The 24819-nt window shown below is 30.0% G+C and overlaps 5 protein-coding genes across 5 annotated transcripts; 4 read left to right on the forward strand and 1 right to left on the reverse strand.

The window, feature by feature from the left end:
- Nucleotides 1-15263: 15263 nt before the first annotated feature.
- On the forward strand, nucleotides 15264-16445 carry EAF01_010234 (uncharacterized protein; the record flags this gene model as incomplete). The annotated part of the gene is made up of 1 exon (XM_038918491.1): nucleotides 15264-16445. One exon carries the CDS (start codon nucleotides 15264-15266, stop codon nucleotides 16443-16445), a length of 1182 nt encoding a protein of 393 aa, XP_038765716.1.
- Nucleotides 16446-18624: 2179 nt separating this feature from the next.
- Nucleotides 18625-19393, reverse strand: EAF01_010235 (uncharacterized protein; the record flags this gene model as incomplete). Its single annotated transcript, XM_038918492.1, has 4 exons — nucleotides 18625-19070; nucleotides 19135-19236; nucleotides 19326-19331; nucleotides 19384-19393. The coding sequence occupies 4 exons, from the start codon at nucleotides 19391-19393 to the stop codon at nucleotides 18625-18627; spliced, it is 564 nt and encodes a 187-aa protein (XP_038765717.1).
- Nucleotides 19394-19652: 259 nt separating this feature from the next.
- EAF01_010236 (uncharacterized protein) lies at nucleotides 19653-20479 on the forward strand (the record flags this gene model as incomplete). The annotated part of the gene is made up of 4 exons (XM_038918493.1): nucleotides 19653-19865; nucleotides 19923-20046; nucleotides 20101-20404; nucleotides 20461-20479. 4 exons carry the CDS (start codon nucleotides 19653-19655, stop codon nucleotides 20477-20479), a joined length of 660 nt encoding a protein of 219 aa, XP_038765718.1.
- Nucleotides 20480-21677: 1198 nt separating this feature from the next.
- On the forward strand, nucleotides 21678-23607 carry EAF01_010237 (uncharacterized protein; the record flags this gene model as incomplete). The annotated part of the gene is made up of 3 exons (XM_038918494.1): nucleotides 21678-21760; nucleotides 22081-22685; nucleotides 22862-23607. The coding sequence occupies 3 exons, from the start codon at nucleotides 21678-21680 to the stop codon at nucleotides 23605-23607; spliced, it is 1434 nt and encodes a 477-aa protein (XP_038765719.1).
- A 155-nt stretch (nucleotides 23608-23762) lies between these two features.
- EAF01_010238 (uncharacterized protein) lies at nucleotides 23763-24668 on the forward strand (the record flags this gene model as incomplete). Its single annotated transcript, XM_038918495.1, has 2 exons — nucleotides 23763-23807; nucleotides 24030-24668. The coding sequence occupies 2 exons, from the start codon at nucleotides 23763-23765 to the stop codon at nucleotides 24666-24668; spliced, it is 684 nt and encodes a 227-aa protein (XP_038765720.1).
- Between the last annotated feature and the right edge of the window lie 151 nt (nucleotides 24669-24819).

Consider the following 24819-nt stretch of genomic DNA (forward strand, 5'->3'; position numbering starts at 1 on the left):
TTGAGAATAAAGTTAATAATATTTTATTTTTTTGATTTTATTTTATAGTTTTTTTCCTTTTTTGAAAAGTTTTCAATAAATAATTCAATTTCAAATTAGAAAAATATAAAGAAAACTTAAAGATTATATAACAATAAAAGAAATATATAAATTAATTAATAATAAATAATTCTTTAATAAAATTAAAATTAAATGAAAAAGAATGTTTATAAATATTAAAGGTTTTTGAATCAATTAATAAAGAAGGAATAGGACTTTAATTAGGAAAAGTATGAGAAGGAGGTGGAGATTAGTATTATTTATTAATAATATGAGAATGTAGATAATCGGATTATACATACCAAATCCCATAATCTCTTTATTTATAATTCCCAGAATTATTACCAAAATATCTCTATATATAATAATAATTCAAAAAGAATATAAAACTATAATAATAATATTCCCTATAAAAACCCTTAAAAAAAATCCTATAATTCTATATTAATAAGTTATTTATATATGATATCCATATTATATAAATTTGTATAGATATAATTCAATTATATATATATAAAACAGGATTATCTAATATTACCAAAAAAGTGAGTTAAAGATTATTATAATAATATAGTACAAGAACTTGTTTATTAATAAAAAGAATAGGATTTTGATTTGAACCTGTTGTCACATTTGCTATATTATATAATTGAAAAGCTTTATTTATATGAAAATATTAGTATATTATATATAATATAAAACTAACAACAAATAGGAGGGTAATTGATAATACAAATTACTTATATTTCGATAAAAACTAATATACATTTCAAACAATTGATTAAATTCGAATTTTCTACAATTTCAAAAGAATTAATATAATCCCGAATTTAGATGTATTGTTCAATACAGCCAGAGAATATATACACAATAGAATAATTTAGATTTTGATAATTTTAATGGTTTTTTAATACAATATTTGATTAATTTAAGATGAAGTCTATTACACTCGTTTGATTTACGATAGAAAATAGGAATTAAATTAAACAATAAGGTGGCTATCTATTATAAGTTTCAAATATTAATCTGATTTATACGAATTCTATTCGTACAAGAAAGAAAGTTAAATTTGTATCGAAACATATAATCAATAATGTAATATTACATATTATACTTTACCTTATATATATATAAAGTGTATAAGTGGGGGTAATACATATATATAGATATAGTAATTTCCTCTTTATATAAAGAGAATAGACAGAAATAAACAATCCTTTTAACCATACATATTGTATATATACACCTTACCAAGTCTGTTCAACAGAAATAAAGATCTTCTTTTACGGCTTAATCTTTTATAGTTAAGTGTGTAAAGATTAATATAAGAAATATAATATTTAATAAAGATATCTTCTTTTTATTAATCAAAAATCTTAATAATAGAATAAATATTGATATTATAAAATATATTATTAAACTATTAAAAAATAACAAAATTAAGGAGTAATCTTCTATAATGAAATATAAAGATAAATCAATCTTTAATAATTTAAATAAAGGATTAATAGATTTAAAAATAAGAAATATTTTACCTATTAAAGAATTTATTTTTAATAAAAGTTTAAATTTAGGGGTAAATAAAGTATAAGTATTTTTAATAGGATTAATAATATTTAAGTATATTTCAGATTCAACCAGTACCAATTAAAACAAATTCATAATGAGAAGGATTATTTTATAATTATTAGAATATAAATCTCTAATAATTTGAAATGATAAAAAGAATTTGGGAAAAAAAAGCAAACCTTTGATTATATAAACATTCTTATACATTTAGTTATAAAGCTATTATTAATAATTTATAATTTAGTTATACTTTCATTTTGTAATTAAAATTTAAAGCTAGAAAATAAATATTATAAATTAGTTATTTATACAGGGAAATCCTAAACTATAATATTATAGTTAATATAACTAGCCAAGAAAACCCAAATTAAAACTCAAACTATTACTAAAGAAAAATCAAAAGTTAAAGTTATATGAAAAGCTATAAAGAAGGGAAGAGCTGATTTATTAATCAACTTTATTCTTAATATAATTTTTAATAAAGAGATTAGAGTTATTTTGAACCTAAAATCCTTGAATATTAAAATAAAAAAGGATAAGTTTATTAATCAATTTGATATAATTAAAGAAAGAAACTTTTATATAGAATTACTTTTGTAATAATTAAATAAGAATAGAGTATTATTATATTTAATTAGTTTGGATGGGTACTTAGAGATAATATTAATTTGAAAGACAAAGTATTAGTAATCATATATACGATTATTACTATATTTATATAATAATTTAAAAAGAGAAAACTAAATGTTGTACTTAAAGTACCTGATTTTAAATTATTAATTACTTTTATTTTAATATTGAAAAAGGACTTTTTGGATTTAAATAAAACTTTATCAACCTTATATATATAATATTATTATCAAAAAAGTCGATAAAATATACAAACCTAGAGAAATATATTTTCAAATTATATTTCAAATATATAATAAAATTAGAAATTTAAAGATTTAAAAATATAAATTATTAAAGAATTATTAAAAAATCTAAGATTCAAATATACTTATTATCTTTAAAATAAATATATAATTATAAATCAAATTTAGATAATTATTTAAAAAGGTGTAAAATTAGATTAATAATATATAAAGATTTATAAGATATTTCAATTATTAAAACTATTTTTATTATTATTTTAGTAGTAGTATTATTTCGAATAATAATAATGCTTATTATGTAGAAAGACTTGAAAGTGAAGTAATTTGATATAATAAATGTATATATAAATATATTCAAATTAAATACCTTTGAACCCATTGTTTGCTTTTTATTAGATGGTTTTAGGCAGTCGGGTATAGTTATAGAAATAAATTAGACTCTTTATAATCTTAAAGACTCCATAGTACTTTGATATAAAGAATTTATATCAAAACTGAAACGCTTAGGTTTAAAGAATAATAAAGAAGATTTATATGTTTATTATATTAAGAATAGAATAATAAGATTATTATTCTTTGTAAATAATTATTTTGTAGTATATATAAAAAGAAATAAAAAAGAAGCCTGTTGAATAATAGCTAGATTTAAATATTACTATGTACTAAAGGAATTGAGCGATATTAAATAGTTTTTAAGGATTTAAATAGTAAGAAATAGAAAACTGAAAAAGCTATAGTTTACTTATAATATTTATATTGAAAAGATTATAAAGAAATTTAATCTTATAAAAGAAAAGTGTTTATTAATATCTTTATTTTATTACAATTTGTTTTGATATTAAGGATAATTATTTGAAAAGGATATTAAAAGGTTTTAAGAATTAATTGAATTTATTCTTTATTTTATTATTATAATCCAAATGAATATAATATTTGTTGTCAGTAAATTATTGTAGTTTTTAAAGAATTTGAATCCTACTTATTTAATAGTTATAACGAAAGTAATATCTTATCTCTAAAGTAATAGATTCTTATTAATCAAGTATATTAAAAATAATAATAATATATTATATTATATTATAATATTCGATTCTTTATTTATTAATAATTCAAAAACAAAATAATTATCTTAAGAATATATAATTTCAATATATAAAGGTTTAGTAATATAGAAAGCTTTTCGTTAAGATATTATAATTATATCAATAATGAAAGCGAAACTTTTCAACATTAAAAGAACTATAAAAGAGATTATAGTATTTAAAAGATATTTTAAAGAAATATAGCTTAAGGTAGTATTTATTCAAATCTTTTATAATAATCAATAAATTATTTACTTAATAATAGAGAAGAACCATAGAATCCAAATAAAGCTATATTATATTAATATTTAAAATATATAATTATAATAAGAATATAAAAAAAGAAGCTTTATTATTATTTATATATTAATAGATAAAATATTAATTAATAATTTAATAAAAGTATTAATCTAATAGAAGTTTGAACATTTTCAATTATTATTAAATTATTAAGATTTTTACAAATATATTAAAAAGATTAATTAATATATACCAAATCCGGCTAATATAACTTTATTAAAAATCGATAAAGTTATAAATGTTGAGTAGACTTATTAATATTAGTTATATTACACTTTCTTTTAGTTATACTTATATTTTTCTTTATTTATAAGTATAATCCATTATTATAAATAAACTAATATTTATTTAAAACTTATTAAGTTTATTATCAAAATTATTTATTATTGTAGAATTATGTATTGATATTATCTAAGAGTTAATAATATAAAAACATATAATAAATAAGGAGTGAATAAGAAAAATATTATAAAAATTAATAATAATAATAAAGTAATTAAATATGAAATAAATTGTTTAAATAAAAAGTATACAAAAAAAAGTATATTGAAAAATGTTTAAAAGGGAATGTTTTTAATTCAAAACCAAAATAATTTAAATAAAATCGAAAAGAATTCAGAAATAATATTTATTCGAATAGGAATGGGGAGGTATGTTTTTTAAAGAGAAGGAATAAATCGAAAGAATAGATTAATAAAAGTAAAGCTATTATTATTTTGAAAAAGGTCTTAATTATTATTTCGAATTTAAAAGATAAAGATTTTCTAAAAGATAAAAAATCTCTTAATAATTATTAACAAGTTAGATAATTTGATGGGCAATATATTAATCAAGTTTTTCTAAAAAGAATCAATTACATTTTTAAATTTTGAAATAGATTTTAATTTATTTATATAAATAGTTATTTAAATATATATTTTCCTTATATTTTTTATAATTGTATAAAAAAAAAGTAGTGTTTTTATTAAAATAATTATATTCTAATGAGTAATGAAATTCATTTAATTGGTATTAATATTACTTTTAATTTTAATAAACCTTTTTTTAAAATATTTATATAAATTCTTTAAATAAGTTGTTTTATAGTTTTAATAATTTTGATAAGCAATAGAATTATTATAATCAAGGTAATTCGAAAACTTATTTAATATAAAATGTTTAAAGTAAAAAAGGTAAATTGAAGAGTTTGTAATATTAAAACTAAAATTGATTTAGAAAGTAGTTAAGATAGAAATAATGTAAATTGCTTACTAAAACTTAGCAATATATTTTTTCTTTTTGAAAGGATATTTTTTCTTTTTAATATAATTTAAATCAAAATCTTTGATAATAATTGAAAATTTATAATTTCAATTAATAAAATTAATTATTCTTTCGAAAAATCGATTGAGATTAAACAAATATATCTTTTCATTAAATTCATTATTAAAAGAAATAAGATTATTAGAAGTATGGATGTTATTCTTATATTAAATAGGAATTTCTTTTTCTTTAGGTATATTATTATTAATATTATTATTATTATTATTATTAATAATACTTAGCTTTTTCCTTATATTTATTATTTTTATATTGATTAGGGAAAAGTGGGGAAATATATTAAGATTGATAAGGTGAAAATTATTTAAAGTCAATTACAAATAATCTAATATTATTTATTATAGAGGGATTATTATTAAAAGATTTTGATATACATTATAAAGTAGAAAGAAATAAGATAGGAATTGAGGGAGATTATATTCTTTTTAATTTCTATAAAATAAAGAGTTAATATTAATTAGAATAATTAAAGATTATTAAAAAGAAGTTATACCACTGTATTGATTGAAGGAGATAATTTATATAATGTAGTTATTAAAGAAAATAAATTGGGGAAGAATAAGATTGATATCAAAATGATTAAATATTAATATAAAAAAGAAAGAGGGGAAAGTTGATTATTATATACCTTTAAAAACACTTATAAATCAATCAATTTATAATATTATTTATTACATTAATGTTACAAATACTTTTCAATTTTATGATAATGAAGATTATGAATAACTATATAAAAATTAAAAGTTTAAGTATATTAAAAATAACTATATTTTAGTGCTTTATGATTAGTAGCTATATAGAAAAACAACGAAATTTAAAAAGAAAAAAGAGATTGAAGATGGTGTGTATAATAAATGAAGCTATATTAAATACAAATAAATAAAGAATACTATATTTATATATAACTTTACAATATAGTATAATAAACAATAAGCTTTTCTTAATAATAATAAATAATTATATTAAGTTGTAATACAATTTACACTTTATACTATAAAGAAATTAATAAAATAAAATTACAAGTATTAAATGAGAATAACAATTTTAAACCTCATATCAACATTTCAATATATAAGGACTTATAGAAATAAAAGATATATAAAGAATATAAGGTTTTGAAGGAATTCCAACTAAGGTTGAAGGTTATACTTATATAATATATTATATAATATAATAAAAAACTAAACCTTTTCAAATCTAATAAAAACCTTATAGATACCCAAAATCCCTATATATACTATCCTTCGGGTAGTAGGCAATAGGGATAATGAATATAATTCAATTCTTCTTATAATACTATGTAATTCACCTTATATTTGTTTTAAAATTAATTAAAATAATAAATTATATAATATTATTTAAAAATAAACTCTATATATAAGTAATATTGATATGAGTTCATTTAAATTAGTAATATTGTTTACTAGCTTTATTACCATTTGTAATATTGATTTTTTATTAAGATTATTGTTTTTCAATTTAGTTTTAAATATATTATACATACATTATATAAAGGAATAATATCTTTTAACTTTTTCAATTATATTATGGGCTTTAATAGGAACTTCTCGAATATTAACTTAAAGGAATTTTATATTTTGTTTGAATTCTTTAAATACAAAATTCGTATTTATATTATTTAATATATGATTTAATAATTCTAGATATATATTAATTTAACATTTTCGAATAACATTTTATATTATTTTAATGAATATATTTTATATAAATATTGTAGTATTGTATACAATTGTTTTATTAATAATATATAAAACTGAATTTTTATTAATATAAAAGATATCAAAAATGATAAAGTAATTGAATTTAATATTATTTTTAATTATAAATTTAAACTGTTTAGAGGATTTTGTATAAAATTAATAATATTTATAGAATTTGTTAAGTTTCTTAATCATATAAATGTTAATATTATATTTTATTCAATTTAAGAGATTTATAAGTTTTTATATAAATAAATAATTAAATTTTCAATAAATTTATTTAAGTTTTATTTTGATTAAGTAATTATATATAATCAATTTCTCCTTTTAATTCAAAAGTATAAAAGAATATCCTCATTTTTGTATAATAGAAATTATCTTATTATCTTATTTTAAAACATTTATAAGGTTATTAAGTAATATATATAGACAATCTATATCTTATATATATATAAGAAATAAAGTATTATTAATATAATTAAAAAGGTAATATCATTAAGAGATATTTTAATTAAAATATTATCTTATAATTGTATAAAGCCTTTTTCAAACTTAAAATTATATTAAATATTATTTATATATCTTATATTCTTTTCTTTTTTTAATATTTATACTTGAAGTTCTTTTATTATTAATATCCCTAATATACTAATATCAGGAATAATATTTTAAAAAATATTAATTAAATATTAATCTTCAAACTAAAAAATCTTATTTCTATTAATTGTTTTTTTATATAATTATTTGAATTAATCTTATTATAAAAAAGTGTATATAAGAGATTGTCTACTGAGAAGTTTAGCTATATATATTTTATATTCTACTAATTAATTATCTAATAAATCATTCTACTAATATTTAATAATGTTTTATTCATTTACAACTTTATCGAATTCACTTTCTATATTATTTGAATCATTTTTGTATATAAAAAGGAATTAATGGAATTAATTTTCATCTATATTATATTTTATTATAAATTGATTATATTAAGGTTTTTGTTTTTGTATAGGGTGATTTGTAAACTAATAATCTGGTTTTTTGTATATGTAGTATTTTAATGATAATATATAAGGATTGTTTTGAAATTGTATGAATTGTAAATGAGAAGAATTATTTTGAGAAGAAGATAAAAACTTTTCTTTATTTCGAGTTTTTTAGAATTAATTTTGTTTTTAATATAATCCTTGGTTTTTATATACATAATTAATTTAGTATATTTTTATATTGAGTAGGTTATTAATAATAAAGGTTAATATAAAGAAACTTATTATTTTCGTATATTTAGTTTGTTTAATAGCGTTTTGTAGGTTAGTATAAAGACCTTTATATGTTAAAGCTGATTATAATAATATAGAGTTATATTCAAGAATATTATAATAAGTGTTTATAATTTAATCTCAAAGCATTAATTCTAATCAATATAAATTAATTAAATCATATTATAGATTTTAAAGATTTTCAAATAGGATTTCTAATTATTAAGAAAGTATTTTTTCAAGATTGTTTTATATAATTTACGGAAATATTATATTATACTATTTAATAAAGTATTTTTATTATTTTTTTTTAGTTTCAAAATATACTTGTATTAATATTAATATATTCTCAAAATTAAAGTTTTTATTAATAATTTTATTAAAGTAGAATAATAAAGTATTATTCTTAAGTATTATTGAAAAAGTATTATTATATTGGTTTGATTTAATATTAATATTTTTATAGAATTTATAAAACATCTAAAGTTTTCGATTAAGAAAATTATATTCCTTATTATTATATTTATAGTCTTTATTAATATATACTTTTATTAGATCTAAAAGGAGATTATATATATATTTTGTATATAATGTGTATAGTATATTTTTTCTTAGTATTATATAATCTGATATTATATAAGATTTGAAACAAAATTGATTTTAATTTTATAAATGTAATATAAATATTTGATTAAATAAATTTGAAATAGATATTAATATATATATTAATCTTTTTAATCTAATTATTTCATATATATTTGAATAGCTTAATTTTAGATTCTCTATTTTTTTCTCAATCTTTTTTATATATTCATTTAATACTTCTTTTGAAATAAGTTTAATAAGAACTTTAATATAGCTTAAATTACTTCTTAATTATTGAACTTAAAAACTATAAATAAAAAGTTGAATTTATAAAAGTTTAAGTGCTTTATAATATATAGTTTTAAAGATAGCTTTGATTTAATCTTTATATTATTTTTAAAATTCGTTTTATAATTATTGTTCTTTATATTATTTGAATTATGAATTAATAATCTATATAATAATATCAGCATTTATTTAGGATTTTGTGAGATTGGAATTACTTGGGTTCAATTGTTTTCCTTAAAATATAAGATTTACTTTATATAGAAATGTTTTAGGAATTAGAAAAGCCATATTGAATAATAATATTCGATATTATATTATATTAAATATGTTTTATATAGTATATATAAGAGTGTAATGAATATAAATAGAATTAATATAAATCAAACTATTCTAAAGAAATTATAATTATAATTAGAAATCTCTTTTTAATATATAATTTGAAAAAATAGTATAGAAAATATAGTATTCTAATCCTTTTATATAAATTATATGTAAACTTAATCTAATACGATTTTATTTATCTTTTTAAAAGATATCTCTTTTTATTAGGTTTAATCTTATTATTCTATAATTAAGTTCAATTAATTACTAATTAATGTTGGATAGATTTAATAAGATATATATATATAAGATATATAGATGAAAAGATTATTTATTTTTATTTATTCTTTTTATATAAAGAGGGAATTACTATATCTATATATGTGTACTACCTTCATTTATGTACTTCATACATATATAGAGTAAAGTATGATATGTAATATCACGTTGTTGGTCACGTGTTCCGACACTTTAATTATAAAAAAGTCTTGTAAAAACAATCTATAATCTTTTAATAATAATAAGTTTATAATAGTTTGAATCGATTGAAAAACTCTTATATAATAATCGGAGAAGTATTGTTTATATTTTATATAGTAGTTATAATCTAAATTTCAAAATTTCAGAATACTAACTTTTTTATGTTTTTATCTTCTTGATAGTACTCTATATAATTAATATTAAAAAATATCGCTAAATGATTAACATTTAGAAGTCAAGACTTTTCTCTTAGAATCTTAATTTCACTAATAAATCTTTATTTTCTAAAAATTATATTAATAATTTAAAGAATTAAATGAATGTATACTATACTATATGGTTTTTTTTAAGGATTGGTTATATATCTCAAAAAGAATATATAAAAATTTTAGTCGTAAAATATAACATAAGTATTTATGTAAATAACATTCAGATCTATAACTGAAACCTTGTCATAATCCACTCTATACTATGCCCCGCACTATGAGTCTAGCTCCTTCCTCGGAAATTACTAGTCGATGATTGCCTCATACATGTATGCTTTCTCTTGTATATTGTAATACGTCTAGCCCCTCTTTTGTATACTTCCTCGCATTTTCAATACGAAGGTAAAGAATCAAGATTTTAACTACTTATAGTAACCGTGTACAGCTGTTCGTTAGTTTCAAAAATCATACCAAAAATAGGCCTTTTGCTCTATTTATTATTATAAAAAAGAAATATTTAAAATCATTAAATTTAATCAAAATATTGAATGTAATTTTATTATATAACAAAGAATTTATTATTTAGATTTGTATCATTTTAAAATGAATATATACTAATATTTATAAGATTAAATTAATATCAAAAGAAAAGTTCTTGATTTTCGCTTATTTTATTAACAAATTTCAATATTTTTAATTTCTATTAACTTTCTATATATATCTTTTAATAAATAAAAATCTTAAAAATAAATGATATTTTTTTTCTTAAATTGTAAATGAAACTAAATAAGTTAATATAAAATTTATTAGTATATATATTATATTCATTTAATAAAATACAAATGATTTATATGAGTTTTGGTGTAATTTTAGTGTTCGGTAAATAGCTGTGCTTTAGTATTATAGATAGGGTCCTTTATTATTACTTAATGATAATGAATAAAAATCTCTCGAAACATCCCTTGACGATTAGTCGATTATCCTTGGATAAGATCTAATCAAAGACAATAGAAGTGAGACCGCAGAATTGTTAGTGTGTATAAAAAATGTAGGATTGTAAACCTATGACACTGCAGAACATTCAGACCGAAAAAATGTGAAACTGTAAACCTGCGAGGCTGCAAAACAATCAGAATGAAAGAAGGTGAGATCTGAGCCTGTTAGACGGTAAAATTATGAGATTGCAAACCTGTAAAGCTGCGAGATTGTAAATCCGTAGCTTAAGTAAGAGCTTAAAATAAAGAGGTAAGAAATAAATGAAGAAGATTTATTCACAAATCTGCGGATATGAGATGAGTTAATATCTCGATTATCAAATATTATAATCTCTACTCAATAATTATTGCAGTCGGGATGAACTATGGGTAGAAAAGTCAATGTATATATTTGAAAGGAAAATAACATGCAGATAATAAAACTTGTATTATGATAGTATATCACAATTGTGAACCATGGCTGGTATCCCACAGCGGTTTGATAACGAGGATAGATCTTCGTTCAAAAATCTACGCATCTACTTGGACACAAATAAGATATATATTGCTCAAGTGGAACTATGTATGAGCTTCCGATAAGTACTCATGCCATCCAAGGCTTATATAATTCAATTTATTCTTCATCCAAATATGCAGACTCTGAAGGTACAGCCGAGAGAACATGAGTAGAAAGAAACTTCAAAATAAACTCTTATATTCATTTTCATTTCCTAGAGAGAGAAAATATATACGAATTCCGACCGATCCAGAGTTAATCTAACCGCACTCCCGTAGACTGATGGAGTGCCTACCGCAACATATCTAATCTAGATAAATATTCATACTAAAGAAAATTAAGCATGGAATCGAGCTACTAAGACTTGTAGTATTTCTAGAATGTACAGCGCTACAGTAGGAACTCCGAGCTTTGCTGTTGTGGATACACTCAAGAAGCTTGACTTTAATAAGCTGATATAAATAATGACAATTTTAAATGTGGAACATACAGAATATGAATGTGAATTTCTTAAAGCTGGGTTCTTACCGTAAAGCTCTTGAAAGGTAAACAGGCAATAACTTACTACCATAAATATAATATTCAATCCCAGTGTAAATCAAGTTACACCTATCGTATATACAGCCTCTATTACCATGGACTACCCACCGCAGATTGATAAGACATCATTTTCAAAGTGCAACCGAGTTCAGATCAAGCCTAGACTTTGATTAGGAGTGTGTTGACATAAAAGGTTGCCACGGAGTACTCACCGTAAAGTGTCGGATTTGGGGGACGAAAAAGGAAGGATACAAAATGTTATATATCAAGATTTAAGCTTGTCACAATTCATATATGCTATTAATCAGGTGTTTGTTGATAGATGAGCATTATATGATTCTGTGGTAAGTGTTTCACAAGGGGATGAGGGATGAAAGAAAATAGCTACTGGATTCGGTGGAGGTATGAATGAATGCTATTATAGTAGAAATCAATCAAAGCATAAAGAATAGAGGCAATGATGATATTAGAGACCTCAAGGAGAAGAAGAAAATTACATTAGGATTTGGTCAAGATCGAAACAAGGGAGATTAAGAAAGAGGTTCGATAGCGAATAAGTTGGGAGAAGTAAATGTATTGTCACAATAGAAGTGTTAGAGCAGCACTAAAAAGACTAAAAGATGAGACCATCAAGTTCATAGAATACTCGACCTACTTTAATAACCGGTCTAAAACTTGAGTCTGTATGAAAGATGAAGATGGTTTTCATCATGAGATCTCTCTTTAGTAAGAATCCCTATCTAATCAGGATTTTGATATTTTTATATTCGTATGAGATAATGAAGGTATACGATTAATTTTGATATGAACTCTTACTTAACTAATAGTTTGTCAAATCTATATTGAAGTAAAAAAGAATGTAGAAAAAATAGTTTATTTTTGTTAAAATACAGTTTAATGAGAATTTTTTCATCACTCGAAGAAGAATGTCCCCTTTATGTCTCGATGAGAATACTAAATAATTCAAATGAGCAAATCACGATAGTATTTTCTATAACTGTCATCTACAATAATCTAAATTATCATGAATTTATAATAATCTTGAATGAATTTTATTAATGAAATAGGAATGTAAGAGGGAAAAACAAATTTTGATAAATGTAAATCGGTGAAATGTGAGAGAGATATAAGAAAATAATAAGAATAGAAAAATAAATTTGAATGAATGAAAAAGAGAATGATTGATCGGAATGAATGAAAGAAAGGGAATCAGAGAAATCATAAGTGGATTAATATTAGTGAGGTAGGGAGTGATTGATTCTATGAAGGAGTATATCCTCAGAAAAGTAGATGAAGTATATCTTCGAAAATAATATAGTATATCCTCAAGGAATTAATATAGAAGGGGGGAAGGGGGGAAGGAGAAGGGAATCAATTGATAAAGTGTGAATGACTCACCACCTCTCGGGCTTTTGGAGTTCAAACTATGAGTGTTTGTTCATCTATATTCTGGATTCTTGAATAGGTATATACTGACTGACTGTTATTGATTGGCAAGATAGAATTTTGATTCGAGATTTAGATCTACTATTTAATCAGTCTTTGATCTTGATCTTGGCTCTACGAAATCGGATGTCAGTGTTCCTGTCATAGACTAGATGTAAGTTTGAGGGCGCGTTCGAATCGATTTTTTTCGACATTAGATTCAATATATTAGCTCAAATAAATGCATTTATCGAACACAATATTGAATCTAATAAAATATTAGGTCTAATAATTTTAAAGTAATAATAAATACATCAACTTATCTCAACTTTTTTCATATAATAATAGTTAACAATAGTTTTTAAGATATTATAGAGCGAATATATTTAAGAAAAAGCAATATCTTCTTCATTTTCAATTAATTTCGTACATTTTCCAATATTACTCTAAATATATTAGCTTCAATATTTCAATACCCTTGCCATTTTATCATTATTAGAGATTTCATCAAATAAAAATAAAATCGATCCGAACAAGCCCTGAGTTGGGCATAAAGATCATGATTAGTCAAGTCATGTGATCAATGTCGAAACGTGGATAGGTACACACCTTCCACCCTCGGTCCCCCCCCCATGTTTGCTGAATGGAACTCGATTCAAACATCTCAGGAACTCGTTTGATGTCCGGGATACCCTCACAGAGCGGCAAGCGGCAAGCGGCAAACGGCAAATGGACATAACCTATGATGTTATTGATTGGAGGGCGGTCACACCATGGCCACGGAACTGTCCCTTGGACTTGGCATCCTGAGGTTAATAAATGAGTAGGTATGCACTCTGAAGCTTACTAATAACAAGGGTCCTTACACGGGGCATTAAGTGATCGCCACTTGAGCTCGCTTAAAGTTAGCTCTTTAATGCATAATAACCTTAAGTCTTATAAGATACAAAAGTAATTAGAATTGGGTTGAAGAAAGATTAATTTTCGCATGGGTATTCTCCTTTGGAGGGTTTGTGTCAGCCATCCTTATTGAAGTAACCAACTTCGTACTTTCAAAACGCCTCAAAAGCATAAACTACCGGTACTATCGAGGAGCATTCCAGAATATTGCTGAGTTCGTCCGGAGTTGAAAGGCAAATGGACGAGGAAGATAGGACGGTTCAATTTTCACAAGAATATTCGAGGATGTTACTTGATCATCGAATGTTTTCGAAGGTCAATTGAGATGAATAAGCGATTGCGAACATGCTCTACCATGAGCATGCAAGCAATTTTGTCGCCAAGGAAACCTAGAGCTCTCCTTTGTTGGCAATTTTCTCGTTCTGTGGGCTGATGGTTATGAATTCGAATATGCGTTACATTTTAAGCAGGAAAAGGAGTGATATGGCCAAGCATTTCTGGGAAATAATACTCACTATCTAAAGTTTGAACAAAGTCAAGTATATTATTTGCAGTGGACGGAGTGACTATCCGCCAAGTGTGAGGCTTATGGAAACCCTTTTTTCTCTCGTGTTGAGAGAATGCGTTACGAGATAGAGATCTTGGAGGGGATAATGTCCCACTCTTGATGAAGTTCTGGACAACATGATCAGGTGGTCAATGGTATATAAGGACGTCGAAAGTCTCGAAGTTTTTAACATCATCACTCATCAACTCATCTACTCATCCATTCGTTCTCATAACACAGCTTACATTCAAGCAAATCAATCATCAAAGCTCCTCCTCTAAAGTTATCTCAATAACTTCATTTCAATCAATCATCATGGTTTCATTCAGAACCCTCGCTATCCTCATGCTCTCTGTTATCGCAGTTGATGCCGCAGGAGTCGTTGGCAAAGCTGAAGGTTTCGCTGCTCTAGCCACTGGAGGTGGAAATGCTGCTCCTGCATCCCCAAAAACCATCGAAGAGCTTGTTAACTGGCTCACCGATAGTGTTCCCCGTACCATCGTTCTTGACAAAACCTGGGATTTCACAAACTCTATGAAAACAAAATCTGAGCTGGGCTGCAGACCTCGCTCAAATACATGTAAAAACGATGAAGGACAAGATTCAATCGATATCAATGGCTGGTGTGAACAGTCTGGAAATGCTGATCCAACTCTTCCCAAGCCAACCGTTACTTACGATGTCGCCGGTATTCCTCCAAATGCTATCAAGCTCGGTTCCAACAAATCCATTGTGGGTTCTGGATCTCTTGGAAAGATCAAGGGTAGAGGTTTCTACATTGCAGGTGCTAAGAACATTATCATCCAGAACGTTGAGTTCGTCGAGATGAATCCCAAGTACATTTGGGGTGGAGATGCTATCTCCGTTGATGGCACCGATCTTTTGTGGATCGATCACGTCAAGATATCCAGAATTGGTCGTCAATTCATCACCATGGGACCAGGTGCTTCCAACCGTGTTACCATTTCCAACTCTGAGTTTGATGGTACTACTCTTTGGTCTGCTAAATGCAACAACCGTCATTACTGGATACTCTACTTCACTGGATCCCAAGACACTGTTACTTTCAAGGGCAACTACATCCACAACACCAGTGGTCGTGGACCCAAGGTTGGAGGCTTGCACTCATCCGTCGCACCAAATGTATTTCTCCAAGCTGCCAACAACTACTGGTCAGATATCGCAGAAGGAAACGCATTCCAAATTGGCGAGGGAGCAAAGGTCCTTGCTGAGGGCAACATTTTCGAGAAAGTTATTACACCCACCATCTTCGACGTTCCCAACAACCCTCTTTGGTCTTCAAGCAGTGGTGTTGCAGGATGTGCTTCGATCCTTGGCCGTAACTGCGTTTCTAACAGCCTTGTCGCATCCGGGTCGTTCGTTGGAACCAACACTGATGTCTTGAAAGTTGCAAAGGGATTGACTCTTGCTGCTGTTGCTGATGTCACAACCACCAAGGCCAATGTTCTTAAGAACGCTGGTATTGGAAAGATTTAAGTGATGAGTTGGAGATCATAGACTAGAAGGGTGATAGGACGGGTGACATGAAGGGAAAGAGGGGGGACAGAAGAGTAGAACAGGGGATAGAAGAAGAGTGAGATGGAAATAAGCTAGGCAATACATGTACGGAAGTCGTTCCTTTATTTGAAATTTAGTTTTGAAATTTAAATTATAAGTGCTGTTTTATATACTGAGTCTTTAAATGAATACACAAATGAATGTGATAGTTTTTTCTTAGGATGTGATTTCTGAAAAGAAGAGTATAGATATAGGAGAGTATTTACTTCTGAGTAAAATGATTTAATACATCTATCATCATTATAGCGATTACGTCCTTATCGATTAGGAAAACCTTGTCTGAGCATCTTTCAATGCTCTGAGATACAGCAAGACTGTGAGGTTATGAAGTCAATTTTCAATCGCTCAGATCGAGGTGTAGATGAAATATAATGTGAAACTAGAATCAATCGGACGATGCGAGAGTAATGACTGCTTGACACTTATCATCAGCCTGGGTGAGGCCTTGAGTTCACGCCCAACTTCCTATTCTTCTTCAATACGCAACCCCTCTCAATTTGATCGTTCTCATCTTTGAAAGTTCAACTCATGATGCAATACCCGAGATAGATGGAATCATACTGTCCATGTGTTCTTCACGTATTCTGTAATTTCTATGCCTTTTTTCTGTCCTTCCACTTTCTCATTCGGGTGGAATCTTCGTGTCTTTTTGTTTATCCCTAAGATTTTACAACTTGGATTTATATTTCTTGAGTCTCACGTGCGAGGAGGCAATTGGTTTGGATTGATGAAGTGGTGTTAATGGTAAAATGAATTGCACAAACCCTTGTGATCCTATCTACTTTGTGACAAATTGAGGTGAGCTGTGAGGAGGTTGAAATTAACATTCACTCATGCTGTGCTAGTGATGAGGTTCATGTCTCGAACACCCAGGCAATCGACATCTTAGAGATAAATCATTTTTCCCCATTGATATCCGAGGTACTGACACCAGTCGTATAAAGTGTGCGAAAAATCCATCTAGTCTTTCTTCATCGTTATGATGACCATGAACGCCCCACAATATATTCACTGCGCCTCGCGTCCACCAGCAACAATCAAACCAACAACCAACCAACTCAATGTAATTTTCGCGAAAAAAAAAAAAAAAAAAAAAAGCACCTTCATCAAGTCTTCAAGCTGCCTTTAACAGAATGCAAAAAATATATATAATGAAAGGACATGCAAAACCTTACTAACCCCTTAGTTAGCAGGAGAATAGCCCCCGCGAGGATATTTTTAGTCTTTAGATCTTGGCGTTTTACCACTCTACCACCAGACCGCACCATCTATGCGATCTGATTGGTGAGTTTGACTTAGACCCGTATAAATTGGAAATCAAATTCGGGGAATGATAGGAATGCGTGGATTTTGGAGAGGGATGTAGATGTTAGTTTTTGCGGTTGCTCACTTGTATTAAAGCCACATGAGCTACAAATTGTATTGTATCACATTTCTGTCAATCCCTAAAAGTCGACGTCTTCAACATCCGCTTGTTTTGAAGATGCATGAAGATGTAGGTGGAACATAAAATAAGGAAGCATTACTTTGATATGGTTTAGAGATTATGATGTATTCAACATGGATTCCAAAACAACAAATGCTATATCGAAACATTGAATTTAGGAAAAGGCCAAGAATATGCTCAGAATTAGGTTTTGTTCAGCGTTCAATGCTGGCCAGATAACAACAATGTGGTCAGTGATGATAGACTTCTAAATAGTTGATTGTATCACCATCCAAACAATAAAAGCACATGTAGAAATGCCAACTAGACATTCTTGACGTGAAAAACGTTTCATTCTTTTACTTGCTTTGTGATGTCGTATGTGTTTCAACCATAATAGTACAATTTCTCCCAACTCCAGTATTTTCCTGCGGTACCGCGCTGTTTAATAATTTGCATGACCATGACTAGAATTCGATGTCAGTCTCCAGAATTCCTATTCATCGAACGAATCAATCTGCCCACATTCTCATTCTGCTATCCTTTGAACACGAAACAAGTCATCCGCATGATGAATATCCTTAATAACGTACGTGCCAGTAATTCAACCCTGAACGCCAAAGTCCATATCATCTCTCCAGTTCTCAACTCTAAACATATACCATTATCTGTCTATCTTCTCTCATCCCGATTTCCCCCTGGTGGAGGCATACCCGGAAACCCTTGACCACCTGGCGGCGGCATTCCTGGGAAACCCCCTGGTGGGGGAACTGGGAATTGGAAATTAGGTGGTAAGCCGCCTGGAGGAGGAAATGGCATTCCAGCAGGCATACCAGGCATACCTGGGAATAGTGGCATAGGTGGTGCACCAGGTTGTCCAGGTAAAGGAGGCATTGGGAAGCCTCTTGCGCCTGGCAAAGGGAATGGCATACCACCTGGACCAGAGGATGGAGGGAAGGGTGGTGGAACGCCTCCAGGGAAATTGGCGGGTGGAAAAGGTGGGAAAGGTGCCGCAGCTGCTGGGTTGTGGAGCATGGGATTCGAAGATGATTGACCTTCGGCGGCATAGGAAGATGTGATGGAGTCGATTACGGATTGGGCTTTTTCGTGGCCGATTTCTAAGGTTAGGACAAGGGATTAGTTTACTTATAATTTGGTGATTATGGAGCGGGAGAAACACACGTTGATAATAATCGACAACATTGCGCAAATGATTACGTCCACTGTTATGAGCTTTACGTACACTCATCGAGTCGTGAGTGAGGTAGACATCGCAATAATCGCCTTTAAAGATGTGTTAGCAAGCTGTTCGCGAAGATGGAGATAGAGCTCGAATGATCGCAAGTTGCACGGCGCGATGATTTTAAACTTACAGAAGACTGTGAGAGTAGTTAGCATATATACCAGAATCGCAGATGTTCAAAAACTTACATTTTGGCATTTTGGCGGTAATAAATATCTCAAGTGTTGCTATTGTCGTTGAAATTGAAAGTCCAAAGATGCCCAAATCCAAATCTTGAAGTTCAAACTTCGATAGCACGTGACTCAAGATTTTACATCCCTGCACAGTACCCCGAAGCTTACACGTCGTCTAAATCTTTGGATTACCGCAATCTGGTTCTTGAGTTTCGAGAGCTCCATTTACACATATCTTTCGGAGCCCCTTGTTTTTCACTCAATCGATTCGGCTTCTACACATCATGGCATACACAAGGTCATTTCTGCAAGCACTTTGCAGTTTCTTTCTGGTACTAGCAGTTGCGGAAGCACTGAAATTCGACATTGACGCTTATCACAAAGGAGACAAAAAGGCAGAGAGATGTATCAGGAATTTTGTGGCCAAGGATACTTTAGTTGTGGTTACTGCTACCATTGATGGTTCAAAGGGAGATGGCATGCAAGTCGATATGCATGTACGTTTAATGCAATTGGTCGAAGAAGGTCTAGCCACATGCTGACACGAAGGATAGATTAAAGATGCTGTTGGAAATGAATACGGAAAACCAAAGGATATTGTAGGCGAAAAGAGAATGGCTTTCACATCTCACGCCGATGCATCATTTGATGTTTGCTTCTACAATTACTTTACAGCCTGTTCGTTGCCGCCCTTTCTTCAATCTCATCGCAGCCAGTACTAACTACATCTAGCAAACCGTGTTAACAATCCCCGCCGTCACGTTGAACTCGATATCGATATTGGAGCCGATGCCAAAGATTGGTCTGCCGTCCAAGCTACAGAGAAACTTAAGCCAGTCGAAACCGAATTACGGCGCATCGAGGAAATGGTGGCAGAGATCGTTACGGAAATGGAATACCTTAGACACAGAGAACAGAAATTGAGAGATACAAATGAGAGCACGAATAACAGAGTGAAATGGTTTGCATTTGGAACTATGGGAATGTTGGTATCACTGGGAGCTTGGCAGATTATCTACTTGAGGGCGTATTTCAGGTATGTTTTTGAAATTGTCATAGAAACGTTATTTGATGCTAATAAATGGGGAACAGATCAAAGCATCTTATTTAGATACGAGTACTATGGTTATTACAAAGATGGCGGTTTTTGGGTTGGGCTTTTTCAGCAAATAAAATCCCTTGTTTTACTAGAGTGCGAAGACATCTGTAAAATAAAACATGATGATAAAAAAGCTATCTATAAGTTCAGCAAGAAGCTGCTCCTAATACTTCATTCGCATTGTTTCTTCCATTTTGGTCGATTGACAGAAATTTCCCAGAAGTTTGGGGTCCATATCTCCTATGTGTTACTCGAGCCAATCTATATATTCTGAGTAGCATTATCATCTCCACCTAGTAGCATGAGATGAAATTGAACGAGTACTGCTTTTCATGCTGTTCATTATATGGCCACAATTTGTTTGATTGAGTACCTTGATCGCTTTTGATTTTGCATCACAACGTGTAGCAGAGGATGCAAGTCTCACAAGGAAAGTTGGAGTTAGGTATCAAAGAGGAATCATACAGTTTCAATATGCGGTAACCAAATTTACAATCGCGTATCACTCAACTTGAAATGGGAAGCCACGTTAAAGGCCGGCTTGTCTTGAAAGGTCATGGTTCCCCGCCTAGTGCAACCACACATTGATTGCTCTATCCGGGAACCGATTCGCCGATAGTTAGACTGAATTATCACTTCTGCGAGTGTATTCTTTCAGGCAACATGCAGATGTTTTGGGGTAAAAACTTTGGGGTTCCCTCGCAGATCGAATTCTTAGCCCGAGAAGGTTAGTCCCATCTTTCCTGCGCGAAGATCCAAAAGTTTCAGAACATGAAATTCTTGCCAACGGCAACGATATTGCATATAACTCTAGTAGCTACAAACCTAGAAGAAACATACAAAATCAATAACCACAATACGAATACTATGAAGATACCATAATCATTGTCGAGGCTACACCAACAAAACAATGTTCAAGTGTATGTTGCATAACTGATGCGCTGGCTGTCCTTCACTGGGGACTGGGCGCATTCTGCAACAGAGTTCGACAAGTTCATGTGCAGTGAAAGACCTGTAGTCATGGTGAATTTGCCTGAAAAGCTAGTGGCTAGCCGATGATCTTTGGTTGGTAAGTGGCTAGAAATGCAACCCACAAAGATGGGAGTTTTGTGCTGCTTTAGTTCGATTGCTTCGGATGATGCCCGTGATATTACTGAAATTGGTGGCTGTTGCATATACTGTGTTTTATAGTAAGATCATCGCACTATTCATGACTCGCCAGAATGATTTTGCCTTCATCCTGGCTCCGTGGCTTCCACCTGCCATTCGAGTAGCCAGAAAGATCTTCGCTTGGTTCGTTTAATCTATTCGATAATTGCAATTCATCAAACGGCCGTCCAAGGTTCACACACAGCCTTCTGACGGCTCAGGCAGTCTCCTGCTTGTGTTATCAAAACCCCCCCTCATGTAATCGGAGATCCATGCCGTCTATTATACAGGGCCAAGGCAAAAAGTATTGGAGGCGTTTGAACACAGCGCAGATCAGTTAAAAATCATGAGAAACGATGGGATATAATGGGACTCTTGTGAAAGAAATTAATACCTTACTCGCGGAGAATTATCCATAAGAAGAATGAAAGTCTCTGCGCTTTTAAACTCTATTGCTTCAGCAGCTCTTCTTACATTGGTTTCATCACACATTTACACACACATTCACACATCATTAAGCTTTTCAATATCCCACCTCGAACTCCTGCTCAAGTAGTCCAAGACCTCACCAAACTGGCTGCTTATGGCGTTCCATATCAAGTTCCCACTGGGACAGTGGCGTTATATCAGGATCCCAACTACCGCGGTACGAGGTCCGACCTTCGCCTCAATGACTACACTCCCAACAAGCGTCATGTAGTCCCAGATGCCCAGTTAGATAAGACCAGTAATGTATTGTGGAACTTACCAATCGGTGCGGTAGTCACTTTAATTGGTGGCTGGGCTCCAGGAGAGGACGGAAAAAAAGTCGTCGATCTAAGCTATGGCAATACATGCCTTGATCTTGTGGGTACCGGAACAACGGAAGGATGTGAACTGTGGACTAGTGGTATCAGTGCTGACATATCCATGTTCTTTTGGAGAAATGTTGATCTAAGCATTGGTGCCGTCGAGCTCTTCGCCGATGGCAACTTCACCGGCAGACGTACTACAATTTTCCTGGGCGAATGGGAATCTGGAATGGTCCATTCGTTCAGAAATTGGGGAATGAATAATACCTGCTCCTCACGTAAGTTTCATAGATACATAACCTGCACTCATACCCGGATTACATTTCTCACTTTTTTACTCTCATTTTATATCTCATTTTTAGCATTTTCTTTTGTCTGCGGACATCTTCGATTCCATATTATCTTTGCAAGCACTCCTTTCAACATGCAATTACTAACTAATCCTATCTTGTAGTCCGCTGGAAGTCACTTGGAGATCGGCAAACAGTTACACTGTATGATGCCGAAGGGGGTGGCGGCACTGCGTACGACAACGTCAAGGGCTGGGGCGATATAAAAGAGGTCCCATTCATGTGGGAAGTCTGCTTTAACGATTGCATCAGCTCTTTCCGATGGGACAGAGTTGTTCCCAAGAAAGAGATTATCGCTCCTTTCAACATCATGGCGAGCAGTGCAGCGAACACCTCAGGGCTCACCTCTATCTCCGAAGGAGTCAACAACAGTACCGAGGTACAGCCCGTCACTGTCTCACTTACCAATTCGAATTCACAAACCGTCACTGTGGAAACTTCAGATCAACACGTGGCAGGCATCACGTCATCATTCTCCCAAACCTTCTCTACCGGGGCGGAAGGTGTCGCAACATCTTCTACTCAATGGTCAGTATCGCTTAGTTATTCGTACACCCGAACCGATACTTCGACAAGAAGTACAACCAAGACGGTCGATTTGAATGTCACTCAAACAGTCAACGCACCCGCAAAGACCAGGTATAAGGCCACATTGCTAGTGACAATAGGCCAACTCCCCGCTAAGGAGTACGTAACTACAGCTCAACGTTGGTATGAAGAGCCGGTTGCCGGCTCACAGATCGACTACTCTAACAATAGCTGGTACAAGAAAACTGAGGAGGTCAGACCCAGTCTCTCTGGTAGCTTGGCATGCAGAACTTTGGTGGACATGCAGGCCACGCCACTCTAAATTACTTGGGTTCTGTAATTAAGCTCTGCTTGAGTGCTTGTGCTTGTGCGCAGACGTGGAGATGTGGAGGATGAACCGTCTCATACTCTCATTTTTTGTTAATCGAATGGTCTCTTTCTAATGGAAATACTGAACTATTAAAGTTGAATTACACGATGAAAGTTGAACATGCGAAATCACCCGCAAGAGCACGCTCATTTGTATGCTTCATTAGTCATTCCGTAGTTTCTGCAATGAAATTGTTTACTGGATAAGTAATAGTTTGTCGCTGTGTGAATTTGTCTATTCGAGTGACATGTTGCATTAGTTTGGTTGTTTATATGGTAGTCCAAAAAACCTCTCCCCCCTAACATTTTCCTTACAAAGATCTATCCTCCCTCCCCACTGCTTCTCAAGTCATCTGCCCATTCCAAATTTTGTAGCATCTAGATTCTAGCCCCATGAAGATTGCGCACAAATATCTCGATGGAGATTTCCAGGGTCCCTATAACATCAAACTCCCAGCTCCCCGTTTCGATATCGGACATGATAGCCCCAAGATTCCCAATCAGCATACGGTCTTCCTTCAATTTGTAAAGTTTCACCTCTCAAGTTACCATCGATTCCCATCGCGAAATGTCTTTTCGCACACATCACTCTATCTCCAAGCCCTCTCAATTCCAACATCCACCTACACTTCGATTCGTCCAGAAAACAGAACTAGGTCGACGATGAACCAAACTCAGAGGTCTCATTTACTTTGGGATTCAACACCAATCTGCCAAACTATGTGGGGTATTTTCGAGCCATCCGAGTTTGATGTCGGAGTGTTGCGTGAGATGTTCAATGAAATGCAGACAGATGCTGATGATTTTGTTACCATCAAGGAGAATTTCGATATTATCGACATTCTAGATAGAAGAGGAGACAAAGAGAGTACAGTACTGTATCAGATTGACATCGGATCGTCGAAAGCGATGAAGGTAAAGCGAAGAATATCAACCATATATCTACTCAAATTACCACCCCAATCAACACGAACTAACAAGTCATCAAATCCTCGCCAGAGTCAAACAAATTAAGAAATTTGGTAGCTATGTAAAACTCACTATGCGCAACTAACTACTCTGATCAAATCTTTTCAGATAGATATAAGTAGGGAGGGTATGTATATCGTAGACAAATTATTAGACAGAATCTTTCCTCCCAAGCAACCAAATTCAAGAGGAGCCA

Source organism: Botrytis porri, assembly GCF_014898465.1.
Source record: "Botrytis porri strain MUCL 3234 chromosome Unknown BPOR_016, whole genome shotgun sequence".
NCBI classification, from domain to species: domain Eukaryota; kingdom Fungi; phylum Ascomycota; class Leotiomycetes; order Helotiales; family Sclerotiniaceae; genus Botrytis; species Botrytis porri.